The following is a 23,191-nucleotide window of genomic DNA, read 5'->3' on the forward strand; positions in this document are numbered from 1 at the left end:
CCAATACTGAGCCTCTGCTGCCATATGTGTCCCTATTACTGCACCTGATATCCCAATACTGAGCCACTGCTGCCATATGTGTCCCTATTACTGCACCTGATACCCCAATACTGAGCCGCTGCTGCCGTATGTGTCCCTATTACTGCACCTGATACCCCAATACTGAGCCGCTGCTGCCGTATGTGTCCCTATTACTGCCCCTGATACCCCAATACTGAGCCGCTGCTGCCGTATGTGTCCCTATTACTGCACCTGATACCCCAATACTGAGCCGCTGCTGCCATATGTGTCCCTATTACTGCCCCTGATACCCCAATACTGAGCCGCTGCTGCCGTATGTGTCCCTATTACTGCACCTGATACCCCAATACTGAGCCGCTGCTGCCGTATGTGTCCCTATTACTGCACCTGATACCCCAATACTGAGCCGCTGCTGCCGTATGTGTCCCTATTACTGCACCTGATACCCCAATACTGAGCCACTGCTGCCGTATGTGTCCCTATTACTGCACCTGATACCCCAATACTGAGCCGCTGTTGCCGTATGTGTCCCTATTACTGCCCCTGATACCCCAATACTGAGCCGCTGCTGCCGTATGTGTCCCTATTACTGCACCTGATACCCCAATACTGAGCCTCTGCTGCCGTATGTGTCCCTATTACTGCACCTGATACCCCAATACTGAGCCGCTGCTGCCGTATGTGTCCCTATTACTGCACCTGATACCCCAATACTGAGCCGCTGCTGCCGTATGTGTCCTTATTACTGCCCCTGATACCCCAATACTGAGCCGCTGCTGCCGTATGTGTCCCTATTACGGCACCTGATACCCCAATACTGAGCCGCTGCTGACGTATGTGTCCCTATTACTGCCCCTGATACCCCAATACTGAGCCGCTGCTGCCGTATGTGTCCCTATTACTGCACCTGATACCCCAATACTGAGCCGCTGCTGCCATATGTGTCCCTATTACTGCACCTGATACCTCAATACTGAGCCGCTGCTGCCATATGTGTCCCTATTACTGCACCTGATACCTCAATACTGAGCCGCTGCTGCCGTATGTGTCCCTATTACTGCACCTGATACCCCAATACTGAGCCTCTGCCGTATGTGTCCCTATTACTGCACCTGATACCCCAATACTGAGCCGCCGCTGCCGTATGTGTCCCTATTACTGCCCCTGATATCCCAATACTGAGCCGCTGCTGCCGTATGTGTCCTTATTACTGCCCCTGATACCCCAATACTGAGCCGCTGCTGCCGTATGTGTCCTTATTACTGCCCCTGATACCCCAATACTGAGCCGCTGCTGCCGTATGTGTCCCTATTACTGCACCTGATACCCCAATACTGAGCCGCTACTGCCATATGTGTCCCTATTACTGCACCTGATACCCCAATACTGAGGCGCTGCTGCCGTATGTGTCCCTATTACTGCACCTGATACCCCAATACTGAGCCTCTGCCGTATGTGTCCCTATTACTGCACCTGATACCCCAATACTGAGCCGCTGCTGCCGTATGTGTCCCTATTACTGCCCCTGATATCCCAATACTGAGCCGCTGCTGCCGTATGTGTCCCTATTACTGCACCTGATACCCCAATACTGAGCCGCCGCTGCCGTATGTGTCCCTATTACTGCACCTGATACCCCAATACTGAGCCGCTGCTGCCGTATGTGTCCCTATTACTGCCCCTGATATCCCAATGCTGAGCCGCTGCTGACGTATGTGTCCCTATTACTGCCCCTGATACCTCAATACTGAGCCACTGCTGCCGTATGTGTCCCTATTACTGCCCCTGATACCCCAATACTGAGCCGCTGCTGACGTATGTGTCCCTATTACTGCACCTGATACCCCAATACTGAGCCGCTGCTGCCGTATGTGTCCCTATTACTGCACCTGATACCCCAATACTGAGCCGCTGCTGCCATATGTGTCCCTATTACTGCACCTGATACCTCAATACTGAGCCGCTGCTGCCAATTTTGTCCCTATTACTGCACCTGATACCTCAATACTGAGCCGCTGCTGCCGTATGTGTCCCTATTACTGCACCTGATACCCCAATACTGAGCCTCTGCCGTATGTGTCCCTATTACTGCACCTGATACCCCAATACTGAGCCGCCGCTGCCGTATGTGTCCCTATTACTGCCCCTGATATCCCAATACTGAGCCGCTGCTGCCGTATGTGTCCTTATTACTGCCCCTGATACCCCAATACTGAGCCGCTGCTGCCGTATGTGTCCTTATTACTGCCCCTGATACCCCAATACTGAGCCGCTGCTGCCGTATGTGTCCCTATTACTGCACCTGATACCCCAATACTGAGCCGCTGCTGCCATATGTGTCCCTATTACTGCACCTGATACCCCAATACTGAGGCGCTGCTGCCGTATGTGTCCCTATTACTGCACCTGATACCCCAATACTGAGCCTCTGCCGTATGTGTCCCTATTACTGCACCTGATACCCCAATACTGAGCCGCTGCTGCCGTATGTGTCCCTATTACTGCCCCTGATATCCCAATACTGAGCCGCTGCTGCCGTATGTGTCCCTATTACTGCACCTGATACCCCAATACTGAGCCGCCGCTGCCGTATGTGTCCCTATTACTGCACCTGATACCCCAATACTGAGCCGCTGCTGCCGTATGTGTCCCTATTACTGCCCCTGATATCCCAATACTGAGCCGCTGCTGCCGTATGTGTCCCTATTACTGCACCTGATACCCCAATACTGAGCCGCCGCTGCCGTATGTGTCCCTATTACTGCCCCTGATATCCCAATACTGAGCCGCTGCTGCCGTATGTGGAGCGCCCCCACACCGCCGCAGGGCCAAGGGGTACCCGGAGCCGGGCCTCTGGGTCTCAGTCCTGGGGTTGTCACGGTGGCTAGACCCGGTACGTGGCCCTGTCTGTCAGTGGGGGACGTCCGGTGCAGTAAGTGGTGTTGTAACGGTGCAGTTGTGGGGTGCAGGTCGCGGTAAATAACGAGGACACCAGGTTGCAGTCTCTTTACCTCTTTACTGGAGATCTCTGAGTCCTCAGTCCAGAATACGGTTCTCCAGGCTGCGCAAGTCCGGCCGGTCCAATGGCACCTCCAGAGTTCACTTCACAGGTGGAAATCGGTGCCTTCCTTCTTAGCGCTATGTGTTGTAGTCCTCCCCTGCTGTGCTTACGGAAAGTACCCCACAACCGTTGTGTCTGTTTCTTAAGTTCCCTCACAACTCGATTAAATGATGTTCTTCTAATCTTCCGTCCCTTCCTGATGTTACAGTTAGAACGGCACCCGTTTGTCGGGTAGGCCTGGAGTTCTTCCGGGACCCTAGAGACGCCCCTCTCCCGCAATTGCCTCCCAAAACTTCATAGGTGATATGTGTTAGACAGCCCGCCTTAAACTGACTGTCCTGCCGCTGTTTAGAGTATTGCTTGAAGCTGAATGTTATAATACTCCCTCGGCGTTCCGGCCACCGGTAGTGCGCCTCAGTAGGGTGTTGCTCCGGTCTTACAGCACGACCCCTACTGGAATTCTCCTATTGCTTGATCTCGTTTCTCACTCAGCACAATCTATCTCGCTTCTAGTCCTTTCTTGGGTCCCGCCGCTTCCCGGAGCTGGCGCGGACCCGTTACGTTCTCTTCAATGCCAAGCCTCTGTCAGGATCCCACCCCTGACAGAGACCCTACTGTCTCTTCCCCTACAACACCCTCTGCCACAAGGTGTTGCCTGGTTCCGACCCAGTCAGCTTCTCTCTAACTTCCTGCCTGACCCCCAGTTTTACCAGTATGTGAGGAGTGGCCTAATGAATAGCACCCTTAGCTCCCCCCGGAGGCCCGGCTGTGAAATGTATTGGTGTCTGTGATACCTGGTCAGATGAACTCCTTCAGTGCCATCGGACGCACCATGGCTCCCCATAGTGGCGGAGCCACAGTACTGCAACGACCAGGACTCTGGGGCGCTGCACTCCCCCCTGGTTAAACACAGTACTCCGGGACTGGGAAGAAAACTGCAATACAAGTTAGCAAAAAGACATACAATTTTGTTGAGTGCAATGACAATAAGTATACTTGAACAGGCTTCCCTTTATGGGAGGTAAGGACACTTGAACGTTACAAACATGGCAAAAATATCATAGCAACATGCTATAATTAACTTTTCTTACCCAACCGGGTATTCTACTAAGTGCAAACATTATTGAACAATAATTTAACTTTGCCTTTAAGGACATACACTCTTTATCCACTAAAGACCTTCCTATAATCACATTATAAGGCATTTTAACTTTCTCATTCTCCTACTTTGGATCTGCAGGACCGCCTGTCCTATTGGCACCAGACCTACTGCCTCTCCTTTCTGCTACAGGACCGCCCCGTTCAGCCAGGGCCTACTGCCTTTTCAACTACTATACACAGTATAGAACATAACATTACTTTCAGTTTTAGAAGCACTGAGCCATCTACATATGGCTCCTAAGAGGACTCACTACCTAACCCCTACGGGTTCACTTTCTGTCCTCTGCAACACATTATTAACTCTTTCTTTACAATAAACTAGCTTTCTACGGAGGACTCAGGGTTCACCTTCTATCCCCATTTTCTATCAACGTTATCAACATTTTCTTGACTTCCATCATTACTTTCTTACTAGCAATAATGCAGAACTCTATGTCTACCCCTACGGGTCTACTGCATCTTTCTTCTAACTTTCACTTGTGCAGGACTTCATGTCTACCCCTACGGGTCTACTGCATCTTTCCAATAATCACTTTATCTCAGAACACATTATTAAACACTTCTTTCTTTCAACAATTTAGTTACATACAACTTGTACATATCAGCATCATCATTAACTTTCTTTTTAGAGCAACATCATTCTCTAATTACCATCAGTGAACATCCCCTTTAAGAGGGGACCAAGTCTCTATGTGGTAGTGCAACTCCTCAAGCTGCAAGTCTGTTTGCAATAAGGACTCCAGTGATGTTTTAAAAAAAAACAATATCTTCGCAAAGTGTCCTTTCTTCATATAGAACCAGTAGATAGCACCTTTAAGAAGGTGCAAACTATTTACAAGAAGTTTGTATCATGCATTGTTCATGATTCAGCAGTTTTTATAACATTGTGGAACAAAAAAGCAAAAATGAAAGTGAAAGCAAAAATAAAAAGCAATAGGGATCCCGGGTAAACAAAGGGATCCCTTTAAGAGTTAACCCAGGACGGGTTTTAGCAGCAAAACAGCAAGGAAATAAACAGTTAACTATTTACAGTTTCAGGTTTCCGAGGTTTAGTTGAACGGCTTCCAGGGCTGCACCTGGCACTCAACCCTTCCTGGCCTGGGAAGGGGGAGGTCCAGGGTTACACCCAGTGCTGGACAAACGCCGTTAATCCGTCTTCCATGTACGGTTAAATCATGCGCAGCGATGGATGTCTGCGCAGCTTGAGTATGGGCATTTGCTGCAAGATCATTCACTGGAACGGAGTCAGCAGCTGTGGCACTAGCAGTCGCTGGAGTGGTGTCGGTCGTCAGGGCAGGGTCGTCCTTCATACCTGCTTCAGATGCGGTCCCTCCGGTGCCGGTCTGCTCTGCCTCCACTGGGGTCTGGAACGCTGGTTGCGGGGCCTTGTGCTGCGGCGTTGTCATCTCTGGTTGCAGCATCTCGCTTTCCGGCAGGGCCCTGCTTTCTGGCTTCGGAGCGCTGGAACTTCTTTCTTGCTCCGGACCAGACGAGGCTGCCGACAGACGTCTGGCGAGGCTCCCGATGATGGTCTTCTTCCACCCGGCCTCAGTGCTCAGCTGCATCCGCCGGGGTTGGTGGATCAGCTCGTCCGCTCCGGTCTGCAGGAGGTCAGCGTCAACTGTGGAGGTCTGGCTGCGGTGCCTCTCCGGGTAGCTGGGGGAGTCCTCGGCTCCGACCCCACACTCCAGCTCCGGGCGGCTGGCCATGGCGTCCTCCATGTTGCTCGCTTCTTCTTCCTGGTCCTTTTCCCGCTCTCTCCTTCGTGGGCGGTTTCGTTTTCTCTGTCTCTGCCCACCATTGAGGATCAGGAGGCGGATCTCGGCTGCTGACGGACACGTCCTCAAGGGGCCGAGATATTTAGACTGGGCGGCCATTGTCTTTCGCGCTCTTCAGCTTGTTCACGCCCACTTCCACGCCCTTCTTCTTCTCCTGCGCTCTCCTTAGCGCTGTAATGGCGGCGGTTTTGGCGCGAACTTTTGGCGGCAAGTGACAATCCACAGTCTTTGCAATAAAGTACAGCCGAAGCACAGTAAATCACAGTTCCAAGGCACACATGACCTGATTCTTCAGGCTTAAGTAGATCCTGTTTGTGACGCCAAGTTTGGAGCGCCCCCACACCGCCGCAGGGCCAAGGGGTACCCGGAGCCGGGCCTCTGGGTCTCAGTCCTGGGGTTGTCACGGTGGCTAGACCCGGTCCGTGGCCCTGTCTGTCAGTGGGGGACGTCCGGTGCAGTAAGTGGTGTTGTAACGGTGCAGTTGTGGGGTGCAGGTCGCGGTAAATAACGAGGACACCAGGTTGCAGTCTCTTTACCTCTTTACTGGAGATCTCTGAGTCCTCAGTCCAGAATACGGTTCTCCAGGCTGCGCAAGTCCGGCCGGTCCAATGGCACCTCCAGAGTTCACTTCACAGGTGGAAATCGGTGCCTTCCTTCTTAGCGCTATGTGTTGTAGTCCTCCCCTGCTGTGCTTACGGAAAGTACCCCACAACCGTTGTGTCTGTTTCTTAAGTTCCCTCACAACTCGATTAAATGATGTTCTTCTAATCTTCCGTCCCTTCCTGATGTTACAGTTAGAACGGCACCCGTTTGTCGGATAGGCCTGGAGTTCTTCCGGGACCCTAGAGACGCCCCTCTCCCGCAATTGCCTCCCAAGACTTCATAGGTGATATGTGTTAGACAGCCCGCCTTAAACTGACTGTCCTGCCGCTGTTTAGAGTATTGCTTGAAGCTGAATGTTATAATACTCCCTCGGCGTTCCGGCCACCGGTAGTGCGCCTCAGTAGGGTGTTGCTCCGGTCTTACAGCACGACCCCTACTGGAATTCTCCTATTGCTTGATCTCGTTTCTCACTCAGCACAATCTATCTCGCTTCTAGTCCTTTCTTGGGTCCCGCCGCTTCCCAGAGCTGGCGCGGACCCGTTACGTTCTCTTCAATGCCAAGCCTCTGTCAGGATCCCACCCCTGACAGAGACCCTACTGTCTCTTCCCCTACAACACCCTCTGCCACAAGGTGTTGCCTGGTTCCGACCCAGTCAGCTTCTCTCTAACTTCCTGCCTGACCCCCAGTTTTACCAGTATGTGAGGAGTGGCCTAATGAATAGCACCCTTAGCTCCCCCCGGAGGCCCGGCTGTGAAATGTATTGGTGTCTGTGATACCTGGTCAGATGAACTCCTTCAGTGCCATCGGACGCACCATGGCTCCCCATAGTGGCGGAGCCACAGTACTGCAACGACCAGGACTCTGGGGCGCTGCATATGTGTCCCTATTACTGCACCTGATACCACAATACTGAGCCTCTGCCGTATGTGTCCCTATTACTGCACCTGATACCCCAATACTGAGCCGCCGCTGCCGTATGTGTCCCTATTACTGCCCCTGCTACCCCAATACTGAGCCGCTGCTGCCGTATGTGTCCCTATTACTGCCCCTGATATCCCAATACTGAGCCGCCGCTGCCGTATGTGTCCCTATTACTGCCCCTGATACCCCAATACTGAGCCGCTGCTGCCCTATGTGTCCCTATTACTGCACCTGATACACCAATACTGAGCCTCTGCCGTATGTGCCGTATGTGTCCCTATTACTGCACCTGATACCCCAATACTGAGCCGCTGCTGACGTATGTGTCCCTATTACTGCACCTAATACCCCAATACTGAGCCGCTGCTGACGTATGTGTCCCTATTACTGCACCTGATACCCCAATACTGAGCCGCTGCTGACGTATGTGTCCCTATTACTGCACCTGATACCCCAATACTGAGCCGCTGCTGCCGTATGTGTCCCTATTACTGCACCTGCTGTGTAAATTCTAAAGCACCCCCTTTATAATATAGTAATGCCAGGTGCAAGTGCCCTAGAAAACACTTCCCATATTTTGCCCCCTAGAAAGTAATATTGCCCTGTGTGCCCCTTTGATAGTCACAGTAACCCGAGTTCCCCTATAACAATAAGTGCCCACTTTACATTTAATAATGTCCCGAGTCTCCCCCTCTACAGCTCCCGTATACACAGCATGATGCTCCCTCACTGTATAGTACCACCCACACAGTATACTGACCCCTTAGTAGACTCCAAACTGTTTGATGGCTCCAACACTGTATGATGGCCCCTTCACTGTAATCTCCACACTGTATGATGGCCCCATAGATAACCTCCATATAGTGTAATGTGCCAGATAGTCCTCAATATAGTACAAGACAGTACCCCTATAGGCAGACCCTGTAGTATAAGGCAGTAAGGCAGTACCCCTATAGGCAGACCCTGTGGTATAAGGCAGCACCCCCCCATAGGCAGATCCTGTAGTGTATAAGGCAGCGCCCCCCCATAGTCAGATCCTGTAGTGTATTAGACAGCACCCCCCTATAGGCAGATCCTGTAGTGTATAAGGCAGCACCCCCCATAGGCAGATCCTGTAGTGTATAAGGCAGCACCCCCCATAGGCAGATCCTGTAGTGTATTAGGCAGCAGCCCCCCATAGGCAGATCCTGTAGTGTATAAGGCAGCGCCCCCCCCATAGGCAGATCCTGTAGTGTATTAGACAGCACCCCCCCATAGGCAGATCCTGTAGTGTATAAGGCAGCACCCCCCATAGGCAGATCCTGTAGTGTATTAGGCTGCAGCCCCCCCATAGGCAGATCCTGTAGTGTATTAGGCAGCCCCCCCATAGGCAGATAACGTAGTGTATTAGGCAGTAGCCCCCCATAGGCAGATCCTGTAGTGTATTAGGCAGCAGACCCCCCCATAGTCAGATCCTGTAGTGTATTAGGCAGCGCCCCCCCATAGTCAGATCCTGTAGTGTATTAGGCAGCACCCCCTCATAGTCAGATCCTGTAGTGTATTAGGCAGCGCCCCCCCATAGTCAGATCCTGTAGTGTATTAGGCAGCACCCCCTCATAGTCAGATCCTGTAGTGTATTAGACAGCAGCCACCCCCCCCATAGTCAGATCCTGTAGTGTATTAGGCAGATCCTGTAGTGTATTAGGCAGCACCCCCCTCTCATAGTCAGATCCGTGTATTAGGCAGCACCCCCCTCTCATAGGCAGATCCTGTAGTGTATTAGTCAGATCCTGTAGTGTATTAGGCAGCACCCCCCTCATAGTCAGATCCCGTTTTGTATTAGGCAGCACCCCCCCATAGACAGATCCTGCAGTGTATTAGGCAGCAGCAACCCCCCCCCATAGTCAGATCCTGTAGTGTATTAGGCAGCCCCCCCGTAGGCAGATCATGTAGTGTATTAGGCAGCAGCCCCCCATAGGCAGATCCTGTAGTGTATTAGGCAGCAGCCCCCCCCCCATAGGCAGATCCTGTAGTGTATTAGGCAGATCCTGTAGTGTATTAGGCAGCCCCCATAAAAAAAAAAAACAATACTCACCTCTCTTCCTCCTTGTTCCAGCGGTGCTCCCTGCTCCCATCCTGACAGCGGGCGCAGGGCGGTGACGTCACCGCGCCCACTGTCAGTGTCGGCGTCTGCGAGTGACATCAGACGCTGACAGGGGGATGATGGGGGAAGGAGAGCAGCGCTCCTTCCCTCATCAGTGTGGTGAGCTGTATCGGGTAGTTGCTGATACAGCTCACCATGCGATGACGGCGGGGGGCCCACTGCTGGCACCGGGCCCCCCGCCTGCTCAGGGGCCCCATAGCGGCAGAGAAGGGAGATTGATTCTCCCTGCTTTGCCGCAGAATGTAACTGTAGTTACAGTAGCGTAGCTCCGGGTGGGCCCCCTCAGATCGCGGGGCCCAGGGCGATGGCCCCCTCTGCCCCCCGGTAGCTACGCTACTGGTTTAGCCATATAAAACCTATTAAATAATTTTTTTTTAAAAAGCTGTGGGGTCCCACCTATTTTTAATAACAAGCTAAGGAGGAATTTTTGATAGCCAGCAAAGCAGACAGCTGTGAGATGATATTAATAGGCTGGGAAGATCCATAGTTATCTGGCCATTCACAGCCTTAAAAAGACAAGACTTCAGTCACCCCAGAATTGGTTCATCACATTAGATGCACCAGTTCCATCTCTTTGCCTCAGCTCTTACCGATTCACCTGGTGCGGTAGCAATTGGGATAATGGTTTATGGGGTTGATGTCAGCTTTGTAATGTTCACTAACATCAAGCCCACCCAGGAATTGGTAATGGAGAGGGGGTCTATCAGATTCCCCCAGCCATTACCAACCAGTAATTAAAAAGAAAACTTTTTTCTGTTTGTTTTTATTTTTTTAAACTCCCCTACACCTTATTTACCAATTTAATCAACAAAAACAAACAAAAACATTAAGATCCAACGTAGTCCATCAATTTCAAAGTAGTTCAAAAATGGGAACCTGAGAGACCTATAAAGAGAGAAGTGAAGAAATAAGCACATGAAACACTCCCTCATTCACCAATTTATAAAAAAAAAAAAACAAAATCCCCGCAGCTCTGACTTAATCCATATAAACCCCAAGACATCCAGCGATTCTGTACAGCAACCTATGGACCATTCGGAGAACGACGCTTCCTAGGTCACTACCGATTCATATCTTGCGCTCGATGACGTCAGTAACGTCATTGCTCGTTAGACGTGATCTATGGTGGCAGTGCAGAATCTGAGCTGCTGGCTCCTGAGATACCCAGCAGCTCTGAGCAGCGGTGACATCAGTAACTACACCGCTCAGCAGAGTTGCTGAGTCTGCAGGCTTGCCTTTTTAGGTTGAGAAGGGCCCAATAACCAGCTTTACCTTGGCTGGTTATGAAAAGTAGGGGGAACTTCACATCTATCTTTTTTTTTTACAAAAAATATTTGTTAAAAGGGATTTTCTACTACTAGGACAATCCTTTCTTGCTCTAAATGTTTGGCCTTCATAAAATGAAAGTATCCTTGCCTCCCATGCCGGTGCCATTCCAGGGGTGTCGGCACTCGCTGTCCAAGGCCTCGTGCGGTTGTATGTCATGTGGTGCCCTGCACCCAGTCAATGCTGGTATCACTGTCCCCACCTTCTGTTGAATTGAACATGATGAGGAAGTTCGGGCTGTGGCTGATCTCTGACCGTCTCTCCATGTTCAGTTCAACAGAAGGCGGGGACAGTTTTGCTGGTGATGATTGGACTCAAGGCACCGCGTGTCATACAACCACACAAGTGCCCTGGGAGGTGAGTATAGACTTATTTTATTAGGGCCAAATGCTTAAACCTGTAGATCTAGGAGGGGCTTTCCAGTAGTGGACAACCCCTTAATAGGTTTAGTAAGGCTAAACACCCTTTAGGTTAGGGTGCTAATTTTTCTGGATCAACATTGGACCGATTTTTATCATATTCGTATGACTTCAGCCAAACTCTCATATAACACTGAAAATATCCAGGATCCCATGATGGTTTCTGCATGGAGCTACGGTGGACGATTTGCTATCACTATCACCAAGGTTTACAGCCATCTACTGACTCAAAATAAGATTCCTGTTGCAGGTCAGAGGTAATGGTTAAAGGGGTTGGCCACTACTTTGATATTGCTATCCTGGGAATAGGGGGTCAATATCAGATCAGTCTGAGTCCTGCCACCCTCATTGATCAGCCCTGACCACATGGAAGCTGTACAGGTCCGAACACCACAGCTCCATACACTAGCCATTACTGAGAACTGCAGCTCTACTATTTAATTGACAGCGGCTGTTTGGTGGAGATTGGCGGACCCCCACTGATCGGATATTAATGACCAATCCGAAGTGTAAATCATCAAAGAAGTGGACAAACCCCTTTCTTGCTGCATACCCAGGCATCAGTGGTTACTCACTGCTGCAGTGTCCTGGCTGTCACTTCATGTTCCGTCTCTTTACTGATCATAGAGATGAGACGTTTTCCAACATGAGCAAATATCATCCGTCTGCTGGTTATAAATTTTGGTGTTAAAGTGGACAGTCATGCTCTCCTCCCTACTTGCAGCCTGTTTTTTCTGCCCTCCATGAGAACATAGATGCTTTCCATGCTTGGATCTGTTATGTACAACCCCATATCTCTGCCAATAGTGGGTGGCTATCATGTAGGTGGCATTAAAACCCTTCAACTTCCAGGGAAAATTCACTGACATGCGGCTTGATTTATATATTATTTTTTATTATTAGTTTTTGGTGTTTTTAGCCTTTTATTTTTATTCGTGCCACTTTTCTTTTTTTTTTTGCATGTTCCTTTGTGTGTTTGCCATTGTGGACATGGTTTGCTTTTCCAGATGTTTGTGCGAAAAGTATCAATGGCAACTTTTTAATAATTCCTATACAACCAAACTGCGAAAGATGGAAAGAATAATAAGAATGAGATGGCAGCAAAGGGTCCAATTAGTGCTGCAGACAGTAGCCATCACTACATCGATTGATCCCTGTGACCACGTGATCCCCGTGGAAATCAGACAGGTGACAGCCATCCCAGCACTGACACGCATTCTGATAAAAACAGTCCCTTCTGTCTAAAAAAAAAAAAAAAAAGGACAAAAATCACTTTACTGCTATATAATTTTGGTTATAAAACAATGTAAAACATAAAATTGAAGGAATTGCTGTTTTTCTTTCTCATTGTCCCCAGAAAGGCTTAAGAAAAGTTACCCATAAAGCTCAAGGTACCCGTCATGCGAGTCTTACAATTTAAGTCTGGGAGACATTTTGATTGTTGTGTCTCTTGTAAATTACACTTCCATGTCTCGCACTCACAGGTATACAAGTATCTCCACAGTCTATATGACCCCTCGTAAATTCACCGGTAATTTTCAAACCAGCATTTGTGGCAGTTCTGACTAATTGTAATTCCAGCTGTCGGCCACAAGGAGGCAGTGTGGTATCATGTCGGGTCATTGTTCCAGTCGTGGCTTTTAAAGATGGTCATGAGCCTCCTTATAGGAGAATAGGGCCCCTGTGAAGGATATAATTTCTTGAGTGTCCCTTCATCAAGTAATAATGTCCCACATGCCCACTTATAAAGTACTTATGTTCGGAGTGCTCTCCTATAATGCCCCTTCAGCTCCCCATAAAAAAAGCAATAATGCCCCCTCAACAAGTAATATTTTGCAGAATGGATGAGTCTCTGACTGGGGGTCAGTAATGGTAGCTGGTGAGTTACTCCCATGGAGACTTCTATGAAGATCCTTCATAGACTAGAGATGGTGCCGTCCTCCTGAATATAGTGGAGGTGCATGTGCTTGGCCTCCGCTTGTCTATGGGACAAGGTGGGCTCTGCACTCAGTAGCCCCATAGTTAATAAATGGAGCGGAGGCCATACATCACCTCCACTCCATTCAGGATGGGGCTACAGAGACCTGTTCTAAATCTCCAATTTAGGGATCACTGGAGGTCCCAGCAGTTGGACCACCAGCGATCAGCAACTAACCCCCGATTCCATATGTAGAGGATAACTTTTTATAGAGCGATAAAACTGGTTTACGTTTTTTTTTCCCCCACTTTAATTCTTGTATTGCTCAGCTATGTCTGCATGCTCAGACAGGAGCTCCGTGCTCCTGTCTGCCGAACTCTGCGCTCCTGTCTGCCGAGCTCCGGGCCCCTGTCTGCCGAGCTCTGGGCTCCTGTCTGCCGAGCTCTGGGCTCCTGTCTGCCGAGCTCTGGGCTCCTCCTCTGCCAAGCTCTGGGCTCCTGTCTGCCGAGCCGTGCACAATTGAGGGGATCTATTGAAAGTGTAAGGACCTAGACCCCCAGCGACCTGCAGGAATTTAAAGTAACATAGTTATTAAGGTTGAAGGAATACTTTAAGTCCATCTAGTTCAACCCATAGCCTAACCTAACCTGCCCTAACATGTTGATCCAGAGGAAGGCAAAAACATGACTGGTATAGAGGTAAAATTATGTTCTCCTCATGAGCATCTATGCCTCTTTTAATACATCCCATTATTTTATTTGCCTTTGTAGCAGCTGCCTGACACTGGCCACTGAATATGAGTTTGTCATCCACCCATACACCCAGGTCTTTTTCGGTGATAGTTTTGCCCAGAGTTTTAGAATTAAGCGCATAGTTATACATCTTATTACTTCTACCCAAGTGCATGACCTTACATTTATCCCCATTAAAGCTCATTTGCCATTTATCAGCCCAAGCTTCTAGTTTACATAAATCATCCTGTAATATAAAATTGTCCTCCCCTGTATTGATTACCCTGCAGAGTTTAGTGTAATCTGCAAATATTGAAATTCTACTCTGTATGCCCCCTACAAGGTCATTAATAAATATTATAAATAGTGCCTGCTAAATATAAAAAAAGCAGTAAGCATTTATCAAAGTGGCATAAATCTCATTAAAAAGTCACATCAACAGCGCTGCAACCAATCAGGTGTTAGCCAGTATCCTGTCTGCCAAGAGTACACAGCACAGCGCCGTACACAGTGTAGTGGCTGCACTTGGGTACTGCAGTTAAGCTCCCATTCACTTCAACAGGAGCTGCAGTGTACTGTGTAGTTTAGTGAAGGGTGTCGGACCCCCACTGATCTCAATGATAGCCTCTCTTGAAGAGATAATCAACCCACAGACCAGAATCCCTGGTTCAAACCACGTACAGGTGCTCTGTGCATCATGGAGGGGCCAAACAGTACAGTGCATCTTCCCACTTGTTCTCCATATCAGCATCCTTATTCACTAAAGGAAAAAAAAAAAAAAGGGGCAGAATCCGATAAAACCATCCAAAGAAAATGGTCTTGTCACCAGGTCAAAAATGAGAAGTTTTTGTCCTTATTTCATTCATGCTTTCCCCCTGAATATTACATTTTTTATTTTATTTTAATCCACTGTACGGTTCCAGAAATATGAGGCTTTTAATTTGGGGCTAATTTTTAGACGCTTTACAGAAGGGGTGTGGTTCACAGGGTAATTATGCAGACACGCCCCCAAATAATCCTGTTAGCCACGCCCCCTTAGTAAAGATCATAAAAAGTAGCACAAATTAAAAAGGTCCATATCTCTGGAACCGTATGGCAGATTTAAAAAAAAAGAAAAACTGGAATATTCAGGGGAACAGCGGAAATTAAATAGAACACATAAACGGCCACTTTGGACCTGGTGACAGGTCCCCTTGAAAAGAAATGGTGGCTAAATCCTATAAGGAATTTTTTTTTTGTAAGATTATAGAATTTTTAATATTAGACCGTGAACACTTGTTACATAAAAAGGAGTAATCACATTTGATTTTTTTTTCAAAGTGCGTTAAGAGGATGGTATTTATCATTTGCAATCCCAGTGCCATAGATTCTGGTCATGTCCTATTTAAATTGGTGAAAAAATTTATGGAAAGATATATTTGTAAATGAAAAAAGCAAAAAAAATTAAATCTTTGGATCCTTTTAATAAATAAAACTACAAATAAATTAGAATAAATAAAATTATTTTCGCAGTGCGCGAAACAAAGGTACATACAATACTGATAAATGTACAAAACATACAGCAAAAGCGACAGAACGGGGGGCCTTAGAGGGACCTATGGACAATTTTCTCATGAAAATGGGTCACACACAAATTAGGGTCTGAAACTGAATTTGTATCAAACCCCCAAAAAGCAAAACATTATGGCAGAGGGGCACCATACAGAATTATTCTATCTAAAAAAATATAAATTAAAATTACAGCCTGTATTCTTCCACAGAACTGCACAATTCTTTAGGCTTCAGAGCTGAAGTCCCCCAGATTATTTGTATTCTGGGGAGCGTCATCTTTTCACCAATCATCGTACAATAATCTGATATAGAGAAAAAAAAATAGTCTCCTCCAGCTCTGCTGTCAGGGTGACGGCCCGTGGTCGGCTTGCTGACTGTTTCCAGCAACAACCCGTAACTCATTTCTGACTATAAACACTGATTGATCTGCCCTCGCCCGTTGCTTTAGATGCCCATGGTGGTCCAGGTTTTATCCGGCATGGCCGTCTCATCCCGATGCATGGACATCGACAAGTAAAAGTGACAGACAACACAACATTAAAAAAGACAGAGGTGCAGCGACGACAGACTAGTCCCATTATAAAGGTGAAGGCGCCGCTGATCACATCTGATTGACACAAATATATATTTTTTTATAACAGATCTGATTGCACAAATATTTTTTTGATTAAAAAAATAAATAATAAAAATTAGCAGAAAAAAATAAAATAATGTTTGAACATGAGAGACCCAGATGAGAACTCTGCAGACTGCGGTGCTGGGTGTAATGAGAGTGGTGGGAAATATCAGGGAGTTGGGTGAAGGGTTAATTGTACATATTAGAAATAGTCTCGTGTCACCTGAAGGGGGCGCTGTGTATTGGGGGAGTAGGTAAATATGGGCAATGCGTGACAAACAACATGTTAATGGGGCAGGGTCCTATAGACTAGACATAGAATACTGGGGTGCAGGTAAGAACTCGGTGTATAGGGGATATTATCAAGAGGGGGCGCTGGAAGAGTAGAAGAATAAAAAAAGATGGGCACGCGTGGGCAACACAGGTCAATGGAAGGAACACGTGTATCAAGGTGGGATCTAGTGTATATGGGGGTGTAGCACAGATCAAGTAAAGATGGGCGGCTGGTGGAAGTGTGTGAACTTAGGGGGCAAGGGCAATATAGCGTGTCATAACGGTATATTCTAGGGGTGCAGGGCAGTATTCTATGTACTCATACATGGGGGGTGGTGTGGTGTAGGAATTGTAAACTTGGTGGGGGTATTGGTGAATCTTTGGTGAGATAATCTGGGGGGGGGTCAATGAGTGAGGTTCAAGACAGAGCAAGGGTGCAGTTTTAGGGTGCAGGGGAATTGGCACAATCTGTGATGACTTTTTTTGGGTGGGTAGGGGGGTGGGGCAGACCTGCGTAGTCCTCACATCGGTGTCCAGTCTCTTATACCCAGTATTGCTTGCTGCAGATGACTGGGAGCTGGTGGTTCTGCCAGGTTTCTCTTCGGAGCCGGTTCTTCCTCATATAACAGGGGTCGTAGTAATCCCATTCCATCCCCGAGGCCCAGGACTGGGAGCAGGAGTCACTGTCTGAGGATAAGATGTGCAGAGAGACACCTGTGGGGGAGACAGGAGGACTTTACCTGTGGTTACTGCTACGTAGGAGATGGGCAGATGGTGGGCACAGTACCGCTCCCTGGGCAGATGGTGGGCACAGTCCCGCTTCCCTGGGCAGATGGTGGGCACAGTCCTACTCCCTGACTTTCCCTTCCTCTTCATTACCTTTCCACTATATAGGGCCCCATTACAGCTCCCGCCATGTCTGGGGTCTCTGGATGCACTCACCTGCACTGACCCCAAAGTCAGTATCCAGCCCCGGACCCTGGAAGCTGCTGTTGGCTGAAAATCGAGTTGGCGTGTCGTCCGGGGGGATCCTGCTGGCGTGGTCAAAGAGCATAGACCCCAAAGGGTTCAATGATGCCCCAACAGTCTTCCTCTGAGTGCTGGTCTTATGGCAGAACTTCGCCTTTGGAGTCATTATCTGAAAAGAAGAGACGGTAACGTGCATAATATACAAGACATAAAATACAAGAATATACAACTCCCAACATATCCACAATAAAGTTCTATTACATTCTATACCTACAACTCCCAACATGACCACATTACAAGCATCGACTACTGGATATAATCACAGACAGCCATTTGGACCCATTGAATGCCATTCCACATAACCGGGTGCGTTACCTCAAAATCAATAGGTCCTGGCACACGGAAAATGTACAGGAGTCATATTCTCCAAACATACTACACTACAACCCCCAACATGACCCGGCTGCTAGATGTGACCAAAATGCAATTACGCCCCATAAATGCAAACACTACAACTCCCAACATATCCCTATCAAAATACAATTCTATTGTACTATAATGAAGAAAGCACTACAACACCCAGTAAGACCTGACCACTACACATGGTCATAATACATTGCCAACAAATATAGAATGTTGATCTACAACACCCAGCAAGATCTGACCACTAAACATATTATATACAAAGGAGCCACTTCAACAATGACTTTTGGCTTTTCATGCTATTTTCTCCCCATTTTTCTCCTGATTCATGAAGAGGCATACGACTCACGGCCTCATCAAAACCGGTGTGAACAACGCCATTCTTGATGAATCAGGCTCTTTGACTACAACCCCCATCATGTCCCAATAATAATACAATGTTATCGTACTATAAAACAAAGAGCACTACAGTCTCAAGCAAGATCTGACGGCCAGACATGACCAGAATGTAAAGGTTTTTATACTCTATACATAGAACACTACAACCCCCAACATGCTTTAGGCCATGTTCACAAGTTGCGGTTTTTACTGTGGATCCGCAGCGTTTTTGACGCTGCGGATCCGCAGCAGTTTTCCATGTGGTGTACAGTACCCTGTAAACCTATGGAAAATAAAAACTGCTGTACCCATGCTGCGGAATAAAAATGCGCGGAAACGCAGCAGTTTATTTTCCGCAGCATGTCAATTCTTTGTGCGGATTCCGCAGCGGTTTTACACCTGCTCCATAATAGAAAACCGCAGGTGTAAAACCGCAGTAAATCATCAGTAAATCCGCGATAAATCCGCAGGAAAAACGCAGTGTTTTTGCCCTGCGGATTTATCAAAATCAGTGCGGAAAAATCCGCACACCATTCCGCAGCGTGTGCACATAGCTTTACTGCGCAAACAGAAAACATTTAGGGGCTTATTCGTTATTTACAATTTTTTTTAAGTCACGTTTCTTTTTTGTCTTGTGTTTTTAACTGTTTTTTACGTAAAATTCTTCAAAATGGCGCACGGGATTCCTGAATTTTATGCAAAGCCCTAAATTGTTTTTTTCTGCCTTTTAGCTGTTTTAGAAACTTTTTAACACAAAAAGTTGCAGGTTTTGCAAAAACTCAACCTTTTCACACAACATCACAGGGGAGTCAAATTTGCATGAATCTGTCTAAGGCTCTGTTCACACGCTCAGTATTTGGTGAGTAGTTTATATCACTAACTCTAAGCCAAAATCAGGAGAAGAAAACTATAAAAGAAACACATCACCACTTCTGTATTTATCACCCACTCCTGGTTTTGCCTTACAAATACTGATAAAATACTGACCAAATACTGAACGGGTGAACGTGGCCTAAAACATATGGAAAAGTCACATTGATATATATAAAAAAAAAAAAAAAAATCAGGCAACTAAGCAACAAAGAACAACTTAAAAAAAATCATTTGATGAATTTGTTGCAAATCACAGTAAAAAAATTTGGAGGTTTTCACCCCCCAAAAAACATGAATGAATGAAAAAATGATGAATCGAGCACTAAATCTTGTGTCTGAGGTGTCACAGTTTCTCTTTCAGTTCCATCAGCCATTCATTACTCTGATCTACTAAGTAGCCTGCAGGGTAAAGCATGGTGGATTTAAATTCCTTGCAGCTGACTAACAAAACACTTCCGCAGAGGAGGGGGGTGATGTTGAGTTAATACCATTTTTGTGCTCTTATTACCTACTTTGAAGGTGAAGGTGGCGTTTTACTTTTGTTTTTTTGATTATTAGTATGTTACTCACCGGAGGGGCTGTTTGCGGAGCGGCTGGCGTGTTGGGTGGAGCCGCATTCTGCGGAGTCTCTTGATCGCTGTACGAGGTTATGCCACCTCCCCCGTCTTCAACTTCATTCCAGCTTACCCCTCTGTTTGGTGACAAGGCCACGGGGCATGGACAAGTCCTTGAGGGGCCACGGGGTATGGACATGGCATGTGGGGTGCACAGACAGTAGGGTCTCACGGGGGTTTCGTTCTGTTTATAACACCATTCTCTGGTGGACTGAAGTCTATCGCGGGGTGTGTGGGCACTTTCACCAAGAGCTAACGTAGCCTCCAAACCTTGACTGACGACCCCAGAATAGCTGTCACGTGTGGACTTCTCTGGGCAGCTGAGCTCTGCCCTTTTATGTCCTGACTGCTTGTTGCCCCTTGATACCCCTCCTCGCCTTTTGCCCCTTTTCTCCAGGGACTGGGCAGGAAGGCGAAAGAAAAGCAAAAAGCAATTAAGTAGGAACAAGAAAACCACACATGGGAGAAGGATAAAAACCAGGAGTGTAAGTGATGGCTGCAAAATTAACTTCTCCTCTACGGATGGAGCCGCTTGTGCCATAGGGTTCCCGCCAATTAAGGGGGACAGAGAGGTAGCCACCGACGCCATTTGGAGTATATGGAATAGGATAAAGGGGGGAAGGCAGGTAGGAATCAGGAGTCAGGTTTGGTGGACTTCTTCTCAATGGACTGAAAGCTGTAGTAAAACTACATTTCCCAGCATGCCCTGAAAGCCTACAACACGCGAAGGGTTGTACTTCCACCACGACCAAGTGGCCTTGTAGACCACTGATCCACTAGTCTCAACCAAAGCACAACAGTCATATAAATATACAGGAATCTTAAATAATGATGATGTCCTGGCCTGTAAATAATGGGTTTAAGAGATGCGCCATCATTTATTGTGGTGTCGGCCCACAGGTAACACCTGGACAACAGTGAGTGGAGCGAGGAAAGGTCAAGAGGTAAACCTAATGCTTAATGGAGATCAGCATATAATGATGATTGTGATGTTAAGGTTAAAAATGGCCAATAACACAGGGGTCTGTCCTAAGTGGCTCTCAGAGTATGTCCACACAGACAATTTTGAGCAGATCCAACATCATTTTCCACATCAAAATACTCTGTGTGAACATGTCCTTAGGTTATATCGAGTTATTTGAAAAAAAGTTTTTCAAAAGGATCTTCTCCAAGATCCTCCTCAAAAAATGCTTTCAAATATTCTACCTATTTACATTTTTAAAGCCTTGCCACAGAAAAAGGAAGTATAAGTGTGTTCACACTAAGATTTTTTTAGTTTTTTTTTTTTTTTTTAAGAGCAGAAACTTTCCAAATTTTCCTCCTAAACTGAAAACTCCTCAAAAAAACTCATGTGTGAACAAACCCTAATGTCACCTCACTGAGGTGGATTCCTTCGAACGACACCGTTTAAGGCCTCATTCACATGTCAGTATTTTAGATGCCAAAGCCAGGAGTGGAAATTACAGCGAAAAACTATAATTGAAGGACTGACACCTGCTCTGTGATTTAAAGACACTGCTGGTTTAGGTATACAAATACTGATGAAATACTGATGCAAAAATATTGACGTGTGAATGAGGCCCAAGGTAAACAGGAAATCCGTGCATGTGTTGCGGTTGTCGAACAGCCGCGGGGCCTCGAACATAGTATTCGAGCATGCCGAAGACACTCGGCTACCACCCAAGCATGCTCGCTTGTCACTAGTCAATTTGTCTTGCTGTTTTATATGCAGATTTTTCCCATAGGCTTGTATTAGATGCAGTTTTCTGACACTGTAAAACAGGGGTCCCCAACCTGTAGCTCGGGAGCCCCATGTGGCTCGCGGTCCCATGAATTGTGACTCGCAGCTGTCTGTCTGCTTGGTGCATTAGCTCCAGTTCTAGCAAACAGGTATGAAGAGCACATCTGAAAATGGTGAATTTTGTGAGCAGCCCTGCACAATAGGGCAGATTTGGATGCACATATACTGGTCTTAGGGGTTTTGAGATTATTTAAGTATGGTACGCTGGAGACAAGATGATACCACCAGTCAGATGAAGTGTTTGAAGCTGGATGTAACAGTGTCTTGGGAGTGCTTTATAGGAGAATACTGAATAGGGGGTATTGTGGGAACCCCTGGATCTTTGTATACTGCTTTGGGGTGATTGATTTTTGTGGAAAAACTTTGGTTACCATTATATCTGTAATGGGGGCTTTGGTTGCCACTATTGTGAGGGGGCAGGAGCTGAATGTGGCTCGCGACCCTCTCTCAGAGCTGAATGTGGCTCTCAAGGTCAGAAACGTTGGGGACCTCTGCTGTAAAACATAGAGAGTCCATTGTGTTTTGGCACCGTGGGAACTTAAAGGGGTATTCCCACTTTCAAGATCCTATCTCAATATGTAGAAGGCATAATAATAACAATATCATGCAGATGGGAATACACCTTTAAGCCTTATGTAGTCTGATATCTAAATACAGATTGGGTAATTTACATAGGACATTTTTTTTTATGTTCTGACAGAAAACCCATTTGAGAGTTTGGTGAGGGGGCGGTGGGTCATTTTTGATGTCCTCGTACACCTGGAGCTTCAGAGTTAGGTCAGAGTTATTTTTGTGTGATGTATATGTTGCTCATTTGGTCCTTTCCTGGAAATATCTCCTGAAATAGCAGAGTTAAATGTGTGCAGGGAGCTGTGTCCCAGTTATATCTGGCGTCCTTGACGCCTCAGCCGATGATTTACCGTCAGACATCAGCAGGTGTGTTTAACCCTTTACTGCTGTGGTTTATGTCAACTCTGATGCTTTTTCCCCCCCACATTATAATGTTTCCTGGAGATACAAAATGTCTGAGGGTGGGGATTGGGGATTACAGGATGTTGCTGGCGGCCATTTTATTACACTTTTGAGGTCTCTGGTGAATAGATTGTATTTACCGGGCCTCATGTATCTAATAGACAGGCCTTGCTGTCCATAGCAACCAACCAGAGCAGAGCTTTCATTTCTTAATCTGCTCTGGAAAAATGAAAGCTGCGCTGTGATTGGTTACTATGGGTGACATGGCAATTTATTTTGTTTGCATTATTGATATATTTTACGTTATTGCGATCTCTTATTTCTCCATCGACAGAACAGGGAGGAGGAGCAGAGGGACAACTTCTCCTCCTTCTCCTCTCCGTTTTCTCTGCACACACTGGTTTGTCAATCCCGCTCTGAGGGGCGAGATGCCAGGGACGCACAGATGTCACAGGAGTGCCAAGATTCAGCAAATCCAAAAACACAGTTCTAATAATGACACAAAAGTGGTTGGGAGGCCAACACCGCGCTCCTAAGGCTTCATTCACACCAATTTTTTTTCGATCAGAGTGAGATTAGAGTGTGGTCCGAATGTCATCCTTTTTTCTTGTACGAGGAGAAAGGAAAAAACAACAACA

The 23,191-nt window shown here is 47.1% G+C and overlaps 1 protein-coding gene across 1 annotated transcript; it reads right to left on the minus strand.

The window, feature by feature from the left end:
• Positions 1 to 15,521: 15,521 nt before the first annotated feature.
• LOC143793717 (protein huluwa-like) lies at positions 15,522 to 20,537 on the minus strand. Its single transcript, XM_077280739.1, has 3 exons — positions 19,737 to 20,537; positions 17,466 to 17,661; positions 15,522 to 17,237 (listed from the first exon to the last, which is right to left on the minus strand). The coding sequence occupies exons 1-3, from the start codon at positions 20,367 to 20,369 to the stop codon at positions 17,065 to 17,067; spliced, it is 1,002 nt and encodes a 333-aa protein (XP_077136854.1). The 5' UTR covers positions 20,370 to 20,537; the 3' UTR covers positions 15,522 to 17,064.
• Between the last annotated feature and the right edge of the window lie 2,654 nt (positions 20,538 to 23,191).

This window comes from Ranitomeya variabilis, chromosome 1 (assembly GCF_051348905.1).
Source record: "Ranitomeya variabilis isolate aRanVar5 chromosome 1, aRanVar5.hap1, whole genome shotgun sequence".
Lineage (NCBI taxonomy): Eukaryota > Metazoa > Chordata > Amphibia > Anura > Dendrobatidae > Ranitomeya > Ranitomeya variabilis.

Bases quoted from the DNA above. Each gene is read 5' to 3' on its own strand.
- LOC143793717 (XM_077280739.1), bottom strand. From the start codon at position 20,369: ATGGCGTCGGTGGCTACCTCTCTGTCCCCCTTAATTGGCGGGAACCCT. The intron at 17,662-19,736 runs GTGAGTAACATA...TCTTCTTTTCAG, and splicing joins CTCCGCAAACAGCCCCTCCG to ATAATGACTCCAAAGGCGAA. The intron at 17,238-17,465 runs GTGAGTGCATCC...TCTCCCCCACAG, and splicing joins TGACTTTGGGGTCAGTGCAG to GTGTCTCTCTGCACATCTTA.